The 19,566-nt window shown below is 40.7% G+C and overlaps 1 protein-coding gene across 8 annotated transcripts in view; it reads left to right on the top strand.

Annotated features, from left to right (window-relative positions):
- HACE1 (HECT domain and ankyrin repeat containing E3 ubiquitin protein ligase 1) overlaps positions 1-19,566 on the top strand; it is a 153,310-nt gene that overhangs the window by 93,539 nt on the left and 40,205 nt on the right. For 7 of the 8 annotated variants that reach the window (XR_011363621.1, XM_069974775.1, XM_069974773.1 and 4 more), the window contains 4 exons: positions 2,719-2,965; positions 7,035-7,378; positions 9,164-9,232; positions 10,292-10,379. Coding sequence is in view for 7 of the 8 variants with exons in the window: in XM_069974775.1 (XP_069830876.1) it covers positions 2,719-2,965; positions 7,035-7,378; positions 9,164-9,232; positions 10,292-10,379 (748 nt within the window). In the remaining variant the exon portion in view is untranslated. The remainder of the gene's footprint in view (positions 1-2,718; positions 2,966-7,034; positions 7,379-9,163; positions 9,233-10,291; positions 10,380-19,566) is intronic. The other variant, XM_069974776.1, reaches the window with a different exon arrangement.

Here is a 19,566-nt window from a genome sequence, read left to right as displayed (position 1 = left end):
CCTGATCGCCGTGCCCGCTAATTAGCTAATCGGAGGCAGCTGTCAAAGTTGACAGCTGCCTCTGATTACCGGAGGCAACGTTTCCCTGGGGTCTAGTGGGGGAGATCGCTCCTCCGGGACCTTGTCCCGGAGGAGCGATCTCCGTTACTGATGCCGGCCGGGGACGCGTCCAAGATGGCGCCGTCCTCGGCTCGGCACTCGTTCGTTTTCGGCTGCAGCAGCCGAAAGCAAACGAGTGCCGATCTCATGGATCTCTGCAGCATATCTATGCTGCAGAGATCTCAATGAGAGATCACAGTGTATATACTAGAAGTCCCCCAGGGGGGCTTCTAGTATATGTGTAAAAAAAAAAAAAAAGTGTTGTTAATAGTAAAAAGCCCCCTCCCCTAATAAAAGTCTGAATCACCCCCCTTTTCCCAGGTTTTAAATAAAAGTAAACAAATAAATAAATAAATAAACATGTTTGCTATTGCCGCGTGCGTAATCGCCCGAACTATTAATTAATCACATTCCTGATCTCGTACGGTAAACGGCGTCAGCGCAAAAAAATCCCAAAGTGCAAAATTGCGCATTTTTGGTCGCATCAAATCCAGAAAAAATGTAATAAAAAGCGATCAAAAAGACGTATATGGGCAATCAAGGTACCGATAGAAATATCAAATCATGGCGCAAAAAATGACACCTCGCACAGCCCCATAGACCAAAGGATAAAAGCGCTATAAGCCTGGGAATGGAGCGATTTTAAGGAACGTATATTGGTTAACAACGGTTTGAATTTTTTACAGGCCATCAGATACAATATAAGTTATACATGTTATATATCGTTTTAATCGTAACGACTTGAGGAACATGCATAACAAGTCAGTTTTACCCCAGGGTGAATGGCGTAAAAACACATTTCCCCCAAATAAAAGAAATGCGTTTTTTTTTTTTCAATTTCACCACACTTCGAATTTTTTTCTGGTTTCGCAGTGTACTTTATGCAAAAATTCAGCCTGTAATTGCAAAGTACAATTAGTGACGCAAAAAATAAGGGGTCATGTGGGTTTCTAGGTGGAAAAATGCAAGTGCTATGACCTTTTAAACACAAGGAGGAAAAACCGAAAACGTAAAAACGAAAATGGGCCATGTCCTTAAAGGGTTAATTGTTTGGTTGTTGAGGAAGCCTTGTTGTTGTTGTTATTATTATTATTATTATTATTATTATTATTTTTTATGTGTGCATGTATTTTCTCCCAAACAATTGTTAAAAATGTATAGGTATTTTGTATATGTTCGGGGCACACCTTTAATTCCATTCTCCAAATATAAGGGGGCCCTCTCTTTAATTATTCAGGTAACTTTCATTTCTTTACCACAGCTTTTTTTTTTAAAGTGTCCTGCAAACATCAGGACTAGGGGCCTAGATATACAACTAGGGCCTAACCAAAGTCAGGTTGTTTCAAGTTGTCTCTCACCCATCTCGCTGTACTCCATTTGATCCCTGGGGAGCTACTTCCTGTCTCAACCTTACTTGCCTATATGCCACTTGCAAGGTAAACCAGTAACTTATGTACCTCTGTGAGTGGTTAAAGTCATTGGGGTAAATTTATCAAACTGGTGCAAAGTAGAATTGTCTTAGTTGTCCCTAGCAACCAATCAGATTCTACCTTTCACCTTTCCAAAGCGTCTGTGAGGAATGAAAGGGGAAATCTGATTGGTTGCTAGGGGCAACTAAAACAATTCTACTTTTCACCAGTTTGATAAATCTCCAACATTGTGTCACTAATTCAGTGTGCACTTCCCAAAAGTATACTTTACACATTGATCTAGTCCAAACTTTACTGGAAATAGGTTAAAGGAGTAGTATCTCTTTAAAAAAACAACTTCACTTAACCCCTTAAAGTTCACATTTTTTTTCTTTCAAATCAACTGGTGCCATAAAGTTATATAGATTTGTAAATTACTTCTATTAAAAATCTCAAGTCTTCCAGTACTTATCAGATGCTGTATATCCTGCTGAAAGGGGTATTCTTTTCAGTCTCGAGATTAGGAGAGGTTTTCTATGGGGATTTGCTACTGATCTGCACAGTTCCTGTCACAGACAGAGGTGGCAGCAGAGAGCACTGTGTTAGACTAGAAAGAATACACCACTTCCTGCAGGACATACAGCAGCTTTTAAATACTGGAAGACTTGAGATTTGCTGGGACCAGTTCATATGAAAGAAAATATCTTTGGGTGAACAACCCCTTTATGGTGAACAACTCCACAGCCACAACTCCAAGCTGTATTTTTCAAATGTGACTGTTCTCTTTGTGTGTAACAAAAATGACAAAATGTATTTCATGTTAATAGTAAATTTTGGTCAATACATAAACCCTTTCTTTGTCAAAAACTCTAAAATGTCTAAAAAGTAACACAGTTACCCCCTTAGGGTACTATTACATGGATTGATAATCGGCCGATTCGCTACGCATCGCTACGTGTAATAGTGGTGCGTGGCCGGCGCTGACGATATGCAAAGAAGAATACATTACCTGTCCCGGCTGCAGAGCTCCTCTTCCTCTGTGCTTCTCCCCGAGTCCCGCGCGCTCCAACTTCAGAGTGGCCTGTCTCAGCTAACAGGCCGCTCAGCCAATCACTGTCCGGGACCGCCGCGGCCACTTGTTTTTTTGCTCTACAAATGAATCCAGTTATAATAGAAGTAGAAATTCACATAACGCTCTCTCCATCAATAGTCTCTCCAGTAGTTATGAAGCTCAAATGAAGAGTCTGCTGCGGATAGTTCGGATATTCTGCTACGTTTTTCGCCTTGGACCTGCTTCCCCAAGTAATGGAAATGACATGGGCTACAACGGAAACAAAACACCAAGAAACCAGGTGTTCAAGGTCAGAAAAGTATATGAAGTTTTTAGGAAGATAGACGTAAAAGAGATGAATGTGACAAAGCATGCATTCATTTATCACCCCCCTACTGAACAGGACGTAAGTTTGGTTAATATCATGCATGCCCATTTTCAGTTTAGTCCAATGACTCCCCTTTTATCTGTCAATCAACCTGCCATTTTATACTTTACTTTCTTTTACTTCATTCCTATAAATCTGTTTTTTTTTTTTTTTTTCCTTCATTTTTTCTTCTCTTATTTAAAGTTAAGCTTCATTTTGGCTTTCCAAAATATTTAGGAGAATAACATAGACCAAAATAAATGAATTAATTGTCCCAAGATGAAGCTTTGCTTTAGATTTGCAACCCACTTGGTTTTAAACCAGAATATATAAGTATATATCCTCATATCCCTGTTCTCGAACGCAATCCCTTCTGGAAGGCTGTTCCACACCTAAGCAGTTTTAGAACCGAGCTGCGTTTTCGCTTAGGTGCAGAACGCCCGAACCACAGAGTGTTTAAAAAGTGGTCTTTTTAGTTATATGGCCGGGGAGGCCCCTTTTTTTTTTTTTTTTTACATTTTTTGGTTGTGAGGTTGCAAACTTGCCCAGCCAGTAAACGGCTGCAGCGATGTTTTGCCACAGCTGTTGATTGGTTGAGGGGCGACTGCAGCGAGAAGCCGTAGGTGGCCGCATGGTGTGGACAGAGCAGTATAAGACTAGCAGCAGCATGGGAGCCAGGGAGGTAGGTTCTTATTTTCAGTGACCCCTTCATGGGCATATAACTAGACAGTCCCCTGCTAAGACAACCGCTTTTAATAGCCATATTATATTTAAAATATTATACTTAAAATATTCAATATTTATAGCATTTGTAGTAGGATGCGTTCACACTGCGGAAAACAGGCGGAGATTCCAAGCAGAATCCTCGCCGCTCAGAATCCTGTCTGTCTCACTGTCTCAATGTTATGTATAGGGCACCTCTGCTCTCTGCAGCTCTCCTCTCAAAGAGAGCAACAGCAGCAGATCATTGCTCTCCACGTCGTTTGTCTTTCAACATGTTGAAAGACAATGGAAGACAGCGATCAGCCGACATCGTTCATGTTGGCTGATTGTTGCCTTTTATCACACAAAGAGATTTATCAGCTGTAATGGCCGATAATCGGCCAAATACGGCCGATAGTCGCTTCATGTAATATGGCCTTTATTTATTGACATGAAAGATATTCCTTTTTTTATTGCATCTACTAATACAGTAGCTTTCACAATAGTTTTAGGGCATGTTTACACAGACAGATTATCGGACAGATTTTTGAAGCCAGGAATGGATATAAAAAGAGGAGAAATCTCAGTCTTTCCTTTATAACCTGTTCTCTGTTTATTGTCTGTTCCTGGCTTTGGCTTCAATAATCTGTCAGATAATCTGTCTGTGTAAACGCACCATTAGCCGTGAACAAAATTTGGAATTGATGTCTTGCTCAAGAAAATATTCAATATTACATTAATCTGGAAGGATCAATATATTCACACGTAAATCATGAAAAGCCTGAATTTCCTATACCTAAACCAAAAATTTTGTTACTTTTGTTACCAAGTGGGTTTGCACATTTTTATTCCTGTTTTCCACTTTCATATTTTTCTGATTTGATTGATTTTATATCATGTCATTTGGTCTCTTAAAATATGATTTTACTAGAAAACATTAAGAGACAGGTTTTACAGTGTTGTAAAAACTACAGTTTTATTAAGTGTTTTTCTGTTTTGCATGCAAATTGTACAGAGACCGTCCAAATGCATATTTATAAAGTATTCATTAAATTCCTCAAACTTAGAATATGACAATAATAGTTCTTACTTAGTTTACTCAGAAAAAACTTAGGCCTAGTTTACATACTTACGGCGATCGGTCAGCATTTCCCTCCGGCGCAGTAGAGAAGCACAGGAGGGAGACGCATCTCTGAACTGATCCCATTGTTTTCAATGGGACAGTTCAAATTATCCGTTCTGCAAGTGATGCCGCCGAACCGATGGACGGACCGTACGTCTGAACGCTACATGCAGCGTTCTGACGTATGGCCCGATCAGCTATCCGGCACCACATCCACTAAAGTCTATGGAGCTCCATAGAGATGTCCCTGTCCCTGTCCCCCCTGTGATCCTGGCTGTGCAACAGAGTGTCCCCTTGCAGGGAGGCAGCCCCCCAACTCCTCTGTACAGGTGTAGCACTAAAGGACAGGGGTAGGGAACCTTGGCTCTCTAGCTGTTGCAAAGCTATAACTCTCATCATGTCTGGGATATCCAGGCATGATGGGAGTTGTAGTTTTGCAACAGCTGGAGAGCCAAGGTTCTCTACCCCTGCTTCAGGGGTTATCCCCAAGTCCTGCTGCCCAAGGTAGAGGGCTCTGGTGTGCTGCTGCCCCCCTACATCGATGGCCCCCTGTAATGCCGTATAGGAAAAAAAAGGATGACAACTGATAGAAACTGATAGTGTTTTTTAAAAAAAACGGATAGAAAACCTGATGGCAATTTTTTACAAAAAGACGGAAACGGATGCAACATATATATGTAAACTTAGACAGCCCTACAGTTCCTGCAGACACAAGTGGCAGCTTATGTTGGCCCTTACTGCTGCCACTTAACAGAAGTATATATATCTATGTAGTTTAAGAAAAAACTATACATGTATTTTAATAAAGTTATATTACAAAGTAAGATAACTTAATAAAAGCAATGTATTAGCAAAAAAAAAAAAAAAATCAGTCTCCTTTCTACCCCTTTAATTTTCTTGTATCCGCTTGTCCCATTCTTTCCTAATTTACTTCCACTTATTAAGCAAGCGATTTGTGTAGTAGAAATTGTTTGGGCAGTGTTCATACATGGCATTTTTGGAGCAAATTACACTCCAGCGAATTACGCATATATAGTAAAATATTGCCACACCTTTTGCCCAAAGCACTGCATGTAATTGTGCTATCTTAGGATTTGGTTTTGTTTGCAAAACACTGAGCAAAAATTCTGTGAGAATCACGGCAAGGCTATGTTCCCACACAGTATTTTTGCTCAGTATTGTGCAAACCAAAACCAGGAGTGGATTGAAAACACAGAAAGGCTCTGTTCACACACTGTTGAAATTGAGTGGATGGCCGTCATTTAATGGCAAATAACTGCTGTTATTTCAAAACTACGGGCATTGGGGGAGATTTATCAAACATGGTGTAAAGTGAAACTGGCTCAGTTGCCCCTAGCAACCAATCAGATTCCACCTTTCATTTCTCACAGATCCTTTGGAAAATGAAAGGTGCAATCTGATTGGTTGCTAGGGGCAACTGAGACAGTTTCACTTTACATCATGTTTGATAAATCTTCCCCATGGTTTCAAAATAACGACCATTATTTGCCTCTAAAGGGCGGCCTTCTACTCAATTTCAACAATGTGTGAACATAGCCTTTCTGTGTTTTTAATCCACTACTGCTTTTGGTTTGCAAAATACTGACCAAAATAGTGAGCAAAAATACTGCGTGGGAACATAGCCCAAAGACGCATCAAAAACGCAATAAAGCCATGTGTGAAGTAAGCAACCGCATGAACCATCCAGTAATCTTTTTTTTTTTTTTTTTTTTTTTTGTGCAGCCATTTATTTACTATAATTGAGCCATATAAAAGCTCCTTTTAATGTGGCTTGCTTGGATAAACAGTTTGATGACCTATCCACAGGAGAGGTGATCGATCAGTCATTGGTGGGGTTGTGGACACCCCCGACAATCAGCTGTTTAACACCCTGAGTACACGGTGAATGGGGCTGGAAGCAGTTGGCTCTGCTCGCTGTGTAGTAGGGGCGAAACATAACTGTGGCTCATCTATTGTGAACTGGAGCCGAGTGCCTCAACCGGGTCTGGCCACTGCAAAGTGAGCGGAACCAACTGCTTCCACCCCATCCACCGAGTAGTCTGTTTTTCTCAAAAAACCTCTTTAAAGTGTCCTTTTCATTTGGAAAAACTTTGACATGTCACAAAGACAGAGAAAGTCTCTGAAGCCCATCCTCTGCAGTGAAACAGAGACTTGTCTGCATTGTGTAATTCCATCTTACTGTTAGTTTTTTATGTTGGTTCCTTTCTAAATCACATGATTGTAAGTATTAGCTTTGCTTTACGGTTCCTGTCTTTATTACAGCCTTTAGAATTACTTTGGCATTCCTTAGATGAATGGCTTGTGCTCATTGCCACTGAGCTGACAAAAAACAAGAGAGACTCTACCAACATCACCTGCATTATACTCAAGCAAAATCCATTGGATCCACAAGATATTTCTTTCGATCATCAATCGGCTATTGGAGAGAATGGAAGGACAGAACATCTCTCGCTATCGCCAAGCAGTGCAGACTTTAAAGACTGTGCGAATGCTGGGAAGCAGGAAGCTGTCGCAGACGGCCAGGATGTGATCTCAATGACGGCCAACAGGCTGAGTGCTGTCATCCAAGCTTTCTATATGTGCTGCTCTTGCCAGATGCCTCAAGGGTTTGTGTCTTTTCTTTCTTAATTGAGTGATGAAAGTCATGTGGTTTATAAACCTAGGATACAATTTGGAATAACAACACGTGGTATGCTTAGACTTTTAGGCCTCATTCACATGTTCAGTAGTTTTTCAGGACCAGATATTATGTTCGCAATTGTCATCCGCAAATTTGTCTGTAGTGTATCCATAATTTGTATTTTGGCGGGAAGGTGATGGTTAAACCAAGGTTAAACTATGGCCTGTACTTGGACACGTCCTACTTTTTTGTGGCACGGATTGCAGATCCATAAAACTATGGATCGTGTGAATAGCCCAATAGAAATCAGTGGGTTCTAAAAGTGTCTGGAATCCAGAATTGCAAATAAATTTACAGTACATGTGAATAAGGATTTAGACTTTTGGACTATTTTTGTTTTTTTAGACTTAATATTTTTTTGTTTATTTCATGATTTCATTGTAGGCTCCTTCCCTCCCCCCCCCCATAAAAAAACAAAAAACAAAAAATCAGTAACCCAAAGTCGATAATGTGTCTTGCAGCTGCAAGTCGCTGGCTCCTGAAAGTGTTATCCAGGTTTAGAAAAAACACTCTTACTTTCCTGCAAAACAACCAAAAACCCTGACCTTTGGTTTTGTGTAGTATTACAATGCAGTTCTATTCACTTCAATGGATCTGAGCTGGAAAACCACACACAAGGCTGGATAATCCATTAAGGCTTCAGTTCAGCTATGTCCTTATATACAGGTCCCTAAAATTGTACACAATATTCCATGTGTGGTCTGACTAGTGGTATAGAGGAGTATATAACCCCTTCATCCAATGTGTATGTATAGCAGATGTATAATATGAAGCAAGCTGAGCTCCCTTTACAGACAGCAGGTGCCAGGTGCTATCGGCTTCCATCATTCACGCTGATGTTGGGCACTCACCCAGGCAGCTCCCCGCGCCCCCCCCTGTACTCACATGCTCGCGGTGGTAGCGGCTGCAGCGAGCGGGGGACGAGGAGCAAACGAGTGTTGACAGCGTTTGTTTGCTCCTCAATATCACCAATATACCAATATTCAATCCATTTTAAGCCTTCCCAAAAAAAAGATAAACCATTAAAAACGAATGATAAAACTAATGCATTTGTGTGCATCTGTTCTGATCCATTTTCCATTGACCTCCTTTATTAAAGAAAGGATCAAAACGCATCTGTTTTTTTTAGCGTTTACAAAAACGGGGTCAACCACATTTTTGTGGACACCTGTGAACAACCTGAAAAAACTGATGCATTTTGATCCTTTTTTTTTTTTATAATGGAAGTCAATGGAAAAATGTATCAGAATGGATGCACACAATGTTTTCATGTCCGTTTTTAATCAGCTCTTTTTTTTTTTTTTTTTACATAAAATGGATTGCAAAAACTTAGTGTGAACCCAGCCCAAATGTATCAGCGGACAATTCATTAGATAATGGGTTTGGCAAATCTAACTAAAATGGTGCGTTTACACAGAAAGATTTATCTGATTTGAAAAGAGGATAGATCCCAGTCTTTCCTTTATGACCTGATCCCTGTTTATAGTCTGTTCCTGGTTTTGGCTTCAAAGATCTGTCAGATAAATCTGCCTGTGTAAACGCACCATTAATTTAATCATTAATAAAATATTAATCTGCTTAACAATGACATGATGATAGAAGGTTATAACCCACTTAAGCATTTTATCAGTATTTTGTATTTAAAATACAAGGACTTCCACATATCATGTTCAAACAGAATTGTCATATGTGTATGTTTTTTTTTCTGTAGGATGACCTCTCCAAGATTTATAGAATTTGTCTGCAAGCATGACGATGTTCTGAAATGTTTTGTCACAAGGTAGGTCATTATACTGCCTGGTTAAAAAATATATATATCCATGATTTTTTTTGAGCTGTTTAGTCTAGTCAAATTTTCTATGTGTTTTGTTCTTTATCTATTGTATACATAACATGCATGATGTAAACTATAAGACCACAACTAGGTAATGGTCTCAGATTTGCTCATTTCAGGTAGAGGCTTGAATCACATGACAGTTTTGTGTCATTTACATCCAGTGACTTATGTCTGCTTAAGGTTTTTCAAGGTAGAAACACATAGTAAGGTTTTCTATATGACTCTATATCACTTATGTTTAAGAGGCAATGTCTGAGGACTGATTCACAATTCATTCTTTTGGCTGGAGGCATATTGCTGCCTTTGGCCACAAGAAGGGTTGACAGGGCCAGGAGCCAGTGACTCCCAACCCTGTCAACACTTAGTGCTGCTTTTAAATGGAAACTGTGCAGTTAAAGTGCCAGCATCAGCACCTGTCCGCACTTGCCGGGGTGCTGGTGTTTGCTTGGGCTACAAAGGAGCACATACAGAATTCCGGACAGTTTCCGGATGTCCGTCTGGACCTGTCCCAAATTCCGAATGCCCCCATAGGGTTCTGTGTGGCATCCATGCCAGAACAATCCTGAATGGTGTCTGTGCCCCAGATGTTCTAATAAGAAATCTAGATAGATTTTCCTGAAGTTTGAAGGGGGCTGTAATAGGTTACCTTGTTAATATCTGTGCAAAAAATTGCAATTGCCTTGAAAGCAATTCCATCAGTCTTAGTAAATGTTCGGACTACAGACAGACCTGTGCCCTGACATCAAGGACGCCGTGTCCACCGCAGCAGTAGGAGAAGAGGAAAGGCCGGGGTACAAGCCGCAGCCACGTCTGTGACAGACACCTTATATTATGGTATGCTATCTATAAAACAGAGATGTGGAGGAAGCAATACACTATAAGCCACTTTCTCATATTCCCTATTTAAAGTTGTTCAGTTGATCATCACTTCTTATTATACCTAATGAACTATGCTATACAGTGTACTGTAATGTGATATTTTTTTTTCTTTTTACTCTGCAGAAATCCCAAAATCATATTTGACCACTTTCATTTTTTGTTGGAGTGTCCTGAACTGATGTCAAGGTTTATGCACATTATAAAAGCTCAGGTTAGTGTAGCTTACTTTCATACATTCATACATTCCTGCCCATATCCTTCAATGGGAAACATATACTATTTATTTTGACTGCTTCTGTGATTGGCTGCTTACATTTCTATTTATGTTGTCTCTATAGGATATTAATACCTAGCCTGCTATATTACTGACCTGTAGACGGCTAGATAAATTAGTAGCTTTTTTGTTTAGTATTTTTTTATTGCGGCCTATGGTTTAGAAGCTACAGCTGCATATAATGAAATCCCTTTAGCTCAGTTCTTAAAAAAAAAATTAAAAAATCAGTGGATCAATTATGACTCCTTCCGGCTGTCCAAATTGTATTGGTTTTGATGTGCAGAGTATTCAGTTGGATTTGACGGATTTTGCACTTAATTTTAATAGTGAGGAACCTAACTGTAAAAGCCGTACAATACCGGATACATCAGAGCGATGAGCAAAACGCTTGAAATGTAGCATGAGATATTTAAATGCAGAACTGTTTCCACCTCTATTGTTTTATACCAGGGAATTGCTATAGGAAATTTGCTGTAAAATTTTCGCTGATATACTCATCTGTAGCAATGACAATTGAACTGGAAATTGGCAGAAATCAAATTACGTCAATGAGCATGTGTATTACGCTAGATTACAACGAAGGACTTGTGATTGATTCATGGGAAATTACACCAATCATGGTGCGATTAACCACAAATTACACCAATGAATGTGGGTCCTTTTCTAATGTATTGAGAGATCAGTTTAATGTTCTCGTTTAGATATTCATAATTAAGGTGAGATTAACATTACTGTTTTTTTGCGGATTAGTGCATAAATGCTTTGTACAAGCATGGTAGGAATAGGTAAGAAAACACACATACCCCATGGATACATCATGTTGAGGTTTGACAAACAGTACCTGGCCTAGCTCTAGGACATTCAATTAATTTTAATATAACATCTAACCACTGTGGTACAATTCCACAGCTGCCAGAATGCACATTACCAGCTGGGAATATTATGCCCTCCTCTAATGGTGCGTTTAAACAGAACGATTATCGTTCAAATTTTTACGATAATGATCGTATTTGAACGATAATCGACTCGTGTAAACACAGCGAAGGAACAAGCGACGAGCAATAAATCGTTCATTTTGATCTTTCAGCAAGTTCTCAAATCGTCGTTGGTCGTTCACTGAAAATTAGCAGATCGCTTCGTGTAAACAGTCTTTCACCGGTTCACCTAATGTGTGAGATGGGCTTAAGCGATCTTAAAACGATCGCAATAACGATTTTTCTAAATGATATATCGTTCTGTCTAAACGCTGATCGTTATAAAATAAAAAACACATTGTCATTTCGAAATCGTTAATCGTTCGATTGTGTGAATTATCACTCAGTGTAAACTTACCATAACATTACATAGTATTTCGCAGCTGTTGGTTCAAGCTGCACATGAGACTAGTAAGACTGGGTCCACGTGTAACTAGTTTGCTAAGGATTGGCCAAGCAGCACACTAGTTTCTTATATCACTTTGTAGTCTTAGGTGCCCTGATTCCAGCTGTGGTTTTATTTTCTTGTTATTCTGCCTGGTTCCTGAGAAAAAAACTTGATCCATAGTGTTCTTGACACTCTACCTTCCAACAAGTCAATGACCCTAACCACACTATGAAAAGAACACAGGAGTGGCTTAGAGACAAGTCTGTGAATGTCCTTGAGTGGCCTAGCCAGACACCTGGCTTCACCCCAGTTGGATCCGAAAATGGCTGTCCACCGTCTGTGTTTTTTGTATCTTTTGTTTAAATGGGCATTGTCATAAAAAAACCTTTTTATAGGTCAGAGAGACATATCAAAGGTTGTAATCAGTCATGAGTCACTGGCCCGCCTTCCCATCGTTTTCTTCTGTAATGCCTAGTTATGCATATGCATATGGTAGTGACGTCTTCTTCCCTAGCCCAGATCCCACACTTGCACGGTAACGTATCTGGGCTAGGAAAGAAGACGTCTTAACTTTATGCCTATGCATAAGAAGTCGAAGCGGAGCTTGTCAGTGGGTGGGCTGGTGCACTGAGGTTCCGGGAAACACCCCCCCAATGCACCAAAACCGCTCATTTACATGCTGGCTCTTCCCATCTATAACCCTAAAACGACATCATGAGATGAATATGGGTAGAATCTGCATCACGTAGTCTACATATACGTAACAACAGGTTCATCTGTTTGAACCTGCTGTTAGTGTCCCTTTTAGTGTTTTTTGTTTATTAGCATATAACTCTATTCTTAAACAAGGCAAGAGGCGGCACTCCAATTTAAAGTGAACAAAAAGTGGTGTTTATTCACCCAGTATGCAACGTTTCAATCTACTCGTTGAGATCTTTGTCAAGCATCACAGTGAATTATAAGGGGCTGGTATATAACACGCCATAAGACAGCCCACTAATCAAGTGACATCATCATAATTAATAATAAATACATATACATAAATACATATCCGTGTAATACATAGTGATAAAAAGTGTCCCAGTGTAATGTGAACATGATCAAACATATAGTGTAAACGTCCGATCGACATGTGAATGTCCTGATCTCTATAATATCCTCAAAACAATAACTTCACTGTTAATGGAGGGGGCCGGACTCACCGCCATGTCTAACAAGCCGCTACTCCGTCACGCTGTCTTCCATCGATGTTGTCTTGTTTGTACACAAAGCAACTGCGCATGCGTGAGGAGCGCACCAATAGAGGGAAGTTTAGGAGTGTCATAGCGTCCGGCAGACCAATCAGAAGATAAATGGGAGGATCAACATGTCCAGTGGGCAGAGTTCCATTGTCACAGTGCAAGTAGCGCATGCGGACTAACGTCATGTCTCCCCCGCCGCCATCTTAGATGTTGGCGAAGTGTCTGGACAGCACGGGAATAGCCATCCCAAAAAGGTGATATCCAGATTTTCAGCGCCTGCGCACCGTAGTGGATTTCTGTGCCATCTTTGTGTAGGGAAACCAAGCCCATATTCATATTGAAGCGGCATCGTTCTGATATTACCCGGGTACCAAGGCTGCTCCATTCTCGGGGTCCTTCTCAGTCATCCCAGGCTGGTTGATCCTCTGGCACTTATTTCAGCCATATCTCGAGGTCTCCCAATAAAATTCAGGAGGTGAGCCGCATCTTAACAAAATTAAAAAATTATGATGATCCTCAAAATAGGTCTGAATCGGTCGTCACGGCACTCCACATCTCCCATATGTAAATAATAAAAAGTAAAAACTATATATTGGTGAGTCATTGGCCCAGCTCCATCATCAGATCTAAAAAGAAACAAAGAAAAATATATGTTAAACATCCAATCATGCATGTCGATCGTATGTTGTGCAAGCAAAAAGTTTTTAAATATTATTATATACATATATACACAATGTCAAGTTCCTTTACCTAGTCAGAGGGCAGAATATAAGGGTGAAATAGGGCAAGGTCTACATAAATGCCTTCAGTGAAAAGTCAATGTTCAGTCCAGTGGGTTGTAATGTATTCAACTTGGCTATCCAATATGCCTCCTTTTGTTTAAGTAATTTACGTCGATCACCACCCCGTCTAGGTGGGGAAATCCTGTCAATAACACAAAATTTCAATTGTTGAACTGTATGTCCACATTCTTTAAAATGGCGTGGTACTGGTAGTTCAAGTTTTCCCGTACGGATTGAAGATTTGTGATTATTTAGTCTGATTCTACACTCAGTTGTAGTTTCGCCTACATAGATCCGTGGGCAGGGGCACTGTAGTACGTAAACAACGTAGTCAGATTTGCAGGTCAAATGATGCTTAAGTTTGTACTGTCTCTGTGAAATCGGATCAGTAAATATGTCACCCTTCAACATCAATGGACAATTCTCAAACTCAATAGAAAATCCCTGCAGGGCATGGACCATGAAGATGTCGATAGGGCATTGTACACACTACGTAACCCTCGTTCGTGACCAATGCAGGTATAGAGACTGGTGACATCAAACGACGCCAAAATGGCGTCCGCAGGTATATCCAGAGTTTTAATTTTGTTGATAAAATCTGAGGTGTCGCGGATATATGATTTAGCACCAACCGCGTACTGTCTCAAGACCTTATCAACCACAATGGCAGATGGACTGAACAGGGAATCAGTACCGGATACTATTGGTCGACCCGGGGGGTTACTGAGGGACTTGTGAATTTTTGGGAGGATGTACATCCTCCCAAAAATTCACAAGTCCCTCAGTAACCCCCCGGGTCGACCAATAGTATCCGGTACTGATTCCCTGTTCAGTCCATCTGCCATTGTGGTTGATAAGGTCTTGAGACAGTACGCGGTTGGTGCTAAATCATATATCCGCGACACCTCAGATTTTATCAACAAAATTAAAACTCTGGATATACCTGCGGACGCCATTTTGGCGTCGTTTGATGTCACCAGTCTCTATACCTGCATTGGTCACGAACGAGGGTTACGTAGTGTGTACAATGCCCTATCGACATCTTCATGGTCCATGCCCTGCAGGGATTTTCTATTGAGTTTGAGAATTGTCCATTGATGTTGAAGGGTGACATATTTACTGATCCGATTTCACAGAGACAGTACAAACTTAAGCATCATTTGACCTGCAAATCTGACTACGTTGTTTACGTACTACAGTGCCCCTGCCCACGGATCTATGTAGGCGAAACTACAACTGAGTGTAGAATCAGACTAAATAATCACAAATCTTCAATCCGTACGGGAAAACTTGAACTACCAGTACCACGCCATTTTAAAGAATGTGGACATACAGTTCAACAATTGAAATTTTGTGTTATTGACAGGATTTCCCCACCTAGACGGGGTGGTGATCGACGTAAATTACTTAAACAAAAGGAGGCATATTGGATAGCCAAGTTGAATACATTACAACCCACTGGACTGAACATTGACTTTTCACTGAAGGCATTTATGTAGACCTTGTCCTATTTCACCCTTATATTCTGCCCTCTGACTAGGTAAAGGAACTTGACATTGTGTATATATGTATATAATAATATTTAAAAACTTTTTGCTTGCACAACATACGATCGACATGCATGATTGGATGTTTAACATATATTTTTCTTTGTTTCTTTTTAGATCTGATGATGGAGCTGGGCCAATGACTCACCAATATATAGTTTTTACTTTTTATTATTTACATATGGGAGATGTGGAGTGCCGTGACTACCGATTCAGACCTATTTTGAGGATCATCATAATTTTTTAATTTTGTTAAGATGCGGCTCACCTCCTGAATTTTATTGGGAGACCTCGAGATATGGCTGAAATAAGTGCCAGAGGATCAACCAGCCTGGGATGACTGAGAAGGACCCCGAGAATGGAGCAGCCTTGGTACCCGGGTAATATCAGAACGATGCCGCTTCAATATGAATATGGGCTTGGTTTCCCTACACAAAGATGGCACAGAAATCCACTACGGTGCGCAGGCGCTGAAAATCTGGATATCACCTTTTTGGGATGGCTATTCCCGTGCTGTCCAGACACTTCGCCAACATCTAAGATGGCGGCGGGGGAGACATGACGTTAGTCCGCATGCGCTACTTGCACTGTGACAATGGAACTCTGCCCACTGGACATGTTGATCCTCCCATTTATCTTCTGATTGGTCTGCCGGACGCTATGACACTCCTAAACTTCCCTCTATTGGTGCGCTCCTCACGCATGCGCAGTTGCTTTGTGTACAAACAAGACAACATCGATGGAAGACAGCGTGACGGAGTAGCGGCTTGTTAGACATGGCGGTGAGTCCGGCCCCCTCCATTAACAGTGAAGTTATTGTTTTGAGGATATTATAGAGATCAGGACATTCACATGTCGATCGGACGTTTACACTATATGTTTGATCATGTTCACATTACACTGGGACACTTTTTATCACTATGTATTACACGGATATGTATTTATGTATATGTATTTATTATTAATTATGATGATGTCACTTGATTAGTGGGCTGTCTTATGGCGTGTTATATACCAGCCCCTTATAATTCACTGTGATGCTTGACAAAGATCTCAACGAGTAGATTGAAACGTTGCATACTGGGTGAATAAACACCACTTTTTGTTCACTTTAAATTGGAGTGCCGCCTCTTGCCTTGTTTGTGAATTACCTTGGAACCTGGGTCTGGAACCTTGGGGCAGAGCACCCGACTTGAGCCTTGAGCCACACAGTGCCGTTTAGCAACTTTACAGATTTCTAACTCTATTCTTATATAGTGTGCTGTGTGCTGTCTAGGCCCTGTTTTGGCGGTTAGCTAGTCCACTGATATATTCTATCTGCAGTACTCTGACTTATACAATGTTCACCACTTTTTATTCTGTGACAGAACTGGCAGCTTACAAGAATGTAAAAATAAATGTAGGTGAAGTTGTGAACCCTTTCTAGCTTTGAAGTATAACCCAGTAAGTGTAATGTCAGAGTGCTGTAAATCCGTGTACATGTAGCGGATATCCAGAGATCACATTTGAACTTGATCAGTTTAATAGCGGATAAGATGTGCTGTATAAAAAGAAGGCTGCAGTGATACTTTGTGCAGCCGCTTCCTCGGGTCCTTAGTCCCTTTTTATGTTTTTTTTTTTTTTTTTCAACCTTGTATATGACGTAATTAAATTGTTCTTTCAAGAATTTTCTTTCAGTAAATGGTTTAAAAAAAAAACCAAAAACATTCTTTCCTACCGGCCATAAATAAGATCCGTACTTATGTTTTGTTAGCTTTCACCAAGTTAATATTAGTCAATAGAAAATGTGTATTTCATTTCCAGTAACTTTTCAGAGTTGAAAGCATGAAATACATAGTAGCATGTTTTAGATGAATGGCCTTCATAGAACTCTTAGGGCCAGTTCACACGGGGTAAAACTGGCCTCCGTGTCATACAGGCTGTCTATAGGAGGGCTTGCACACCTCCTCTCTCCGCAGCTTGACAGTTTTACACCGTGTAACTGGCCCTTAGGGTATGTTCACATTGAGCAAAATCGGCGCCAAACGGTGTGTCTATGGGAGGGCTTGCACGCCTCTGCTCTTTGCTCAAAGAATTTACATTGAGGCACGAGGATAGGTAAGTAGGGCTTATTATGTTATTTCCTCCCCCTACCTGGTTGAAAAAATTTATTTCCTTTGGATTTCTTCTTTAATTTTATGGGGTTTTGGACGATATCTATTGATCCTATTCATCTTAGCATCCATTGAAACCATTGACACATGCTTGCCACAACCAATATAGATTATATTTGCAAGCATACATAACAATGGATATACATTTTATTTTTTGTGTGTGGAACTGCAGTATGACTACTATTTGCTGGAGGTGTCAGTAATATGGAAAATGACTTAGCCTTACTAGATAAGTGATCTGAATGTAATTATTTGCATTAATTTCTGAATGTAAAAATTTCTGAGGGGAGGAGGAATCCTCTATCAGAGTGTCAAATTGGCAGTTCTGTGTTAGCAAAGACTTCAGAAGAGAAGGATTTAGGGATAGTGATTTCTGACAGCCTTGAAATGAGTCACCAGTGCAGGGAGAGCAAATTGTATGCTGGGCTGTATAGCTAGAGGTATAACCACTAGGAAGAGGAAGATTGTGATCCCGCTGTATAGAGCTCTGGTGAGATCACATCTGGAATACTGTGCCCAGTTCTGGAGACCTCACCTACATAAAGATACTACATATCTATTGATAAAAATAGAAAGGGGTGCAGAGACGGGCTAGAAAAATGGTGGAGGGTCTGAAGCATAAAATCAGGAAAGACTTAAGGATTTGAATCTTTATATTCTGGAGGAAACAAAGGAAAGGGGGGACTAAATAAGGTTTAAGAAGGAAGTGTTTTAATTAAAAAAAAAAAAAAAAAAAAAAAACACAAACAAGGGGACATAATCTGAGGTTAGTTGGAGGAAAGCTCAAAAACAACAAAAGAAAATATATTTCTGAAAGAGTAGTAGATGCTTGGAACAAACTTCCAGCAGATGTGGTTGGTAACTCTATAATAACTGAATGTAAACCTGCCTGGAATAAACATATATCTATCCTAAGATAAGAAGGGAAATACTTAAAGGGGTTATCCAGCGCTACAAAAACATGGCCACTTTTCCCCCTACTGTTGTCTCCATTTCAGGTGCGGTTTGAAATTAAGCTCCATTTACTTCAATGGAACTGAGTTTCAAAACCCCACCCAAACTGAAGACAACAGTAGGGGGAAAGTGGCCATGTTTTTGTAGCACTGGATAACCCCTTTAAAGGGCAGACTAGATGGACCAGGTGGTCTTTTTCTGCCAACAATCTTCTATGTTCCTATGCTTACAAACTGTTCCTAGGACCAAGACTGTGAGGACTTGCAGACGGTTTGTTGAGTGAGCTGTATGTTCATTGGAAACATACAGGTAAGGCTATGGTTTCAGGTAGTATGAGACCGGCCGTTCCGTGACCCGGCCAGGTCACGGAACGGCCGGTCTCAGAAAAGATCATCTCAGCCGGTACTGCAACTTGCCAGAAGATCTTTAGTGCCGCTGAGTTCTGATGAGGGCACATCTGTGCGCTCCCCACATCACACAATGTATATCGGCTGCAGATAACTGACCTGTCAGTTTTCTGCGGCGACGCTAGGGATCCTGGCCGGAGTGTCTACTATGTGTATACACTTTGGTCGGGGTTCCCTCAGCCTGCAGCACCACGTTAGTACCGCAGCGTGATTTCTGCAGAACTTAAGTAGTGTGAACATAGCCTGCAAAACGCTGTTTTATTATGTTCTCCCCTCTGAGACTGTCTATTGCCTACTTTATTTTTGCACCTGCGCCGTACTTTGGCTTATGCCAACAGAAAGACAGGAGCTGCAGTCTTGTGTTGTGTCAGTGCTGTCAGTTTTTCGCTACCTTAAAGCGACTCTGTACCCACAATCTGACCCCCCAAACCGCTTGTACCTTCGGATAGTTGCTTTTAATCCAAGATCTGTCCTGGGGTCCGTTCGGCAGGTAATGCAGTTATTCTCCTAAAAACAACTTTTAATCCCGCAGCGCTGTGTCTAACGGCTGAGGCTTACATTTGTATATGCATTAGGCTGGCACAACCTCTCTGTCCCTCCTCCCCGCCCTCCTCATCTTTAGGAATGACCCAGGCAGATTGCTTCCTATTCCCCACCTGTGTGCATAATGAACATGGG

This window comes from Dendropsophus ebraccatus, chromosome 6 (genome assembly GCF_027789765.1).
Source record: "Dendropsophus ebraccatus isolate aDenEbr1 chromosome 6, aDenEbr1.pat, whole genome shotgun sequence".
Lineage (NCBI taxonomy): Eukaryota > Metazoa > Chordata > Amphibia > Anura > Hylidae > Dendropsophus > Dendropsophus ebraccatus.
Note: the sequence above shows the minus strand (reverse complement) of the source record. Positions and strands in the feature narration are given on the sequence as shown.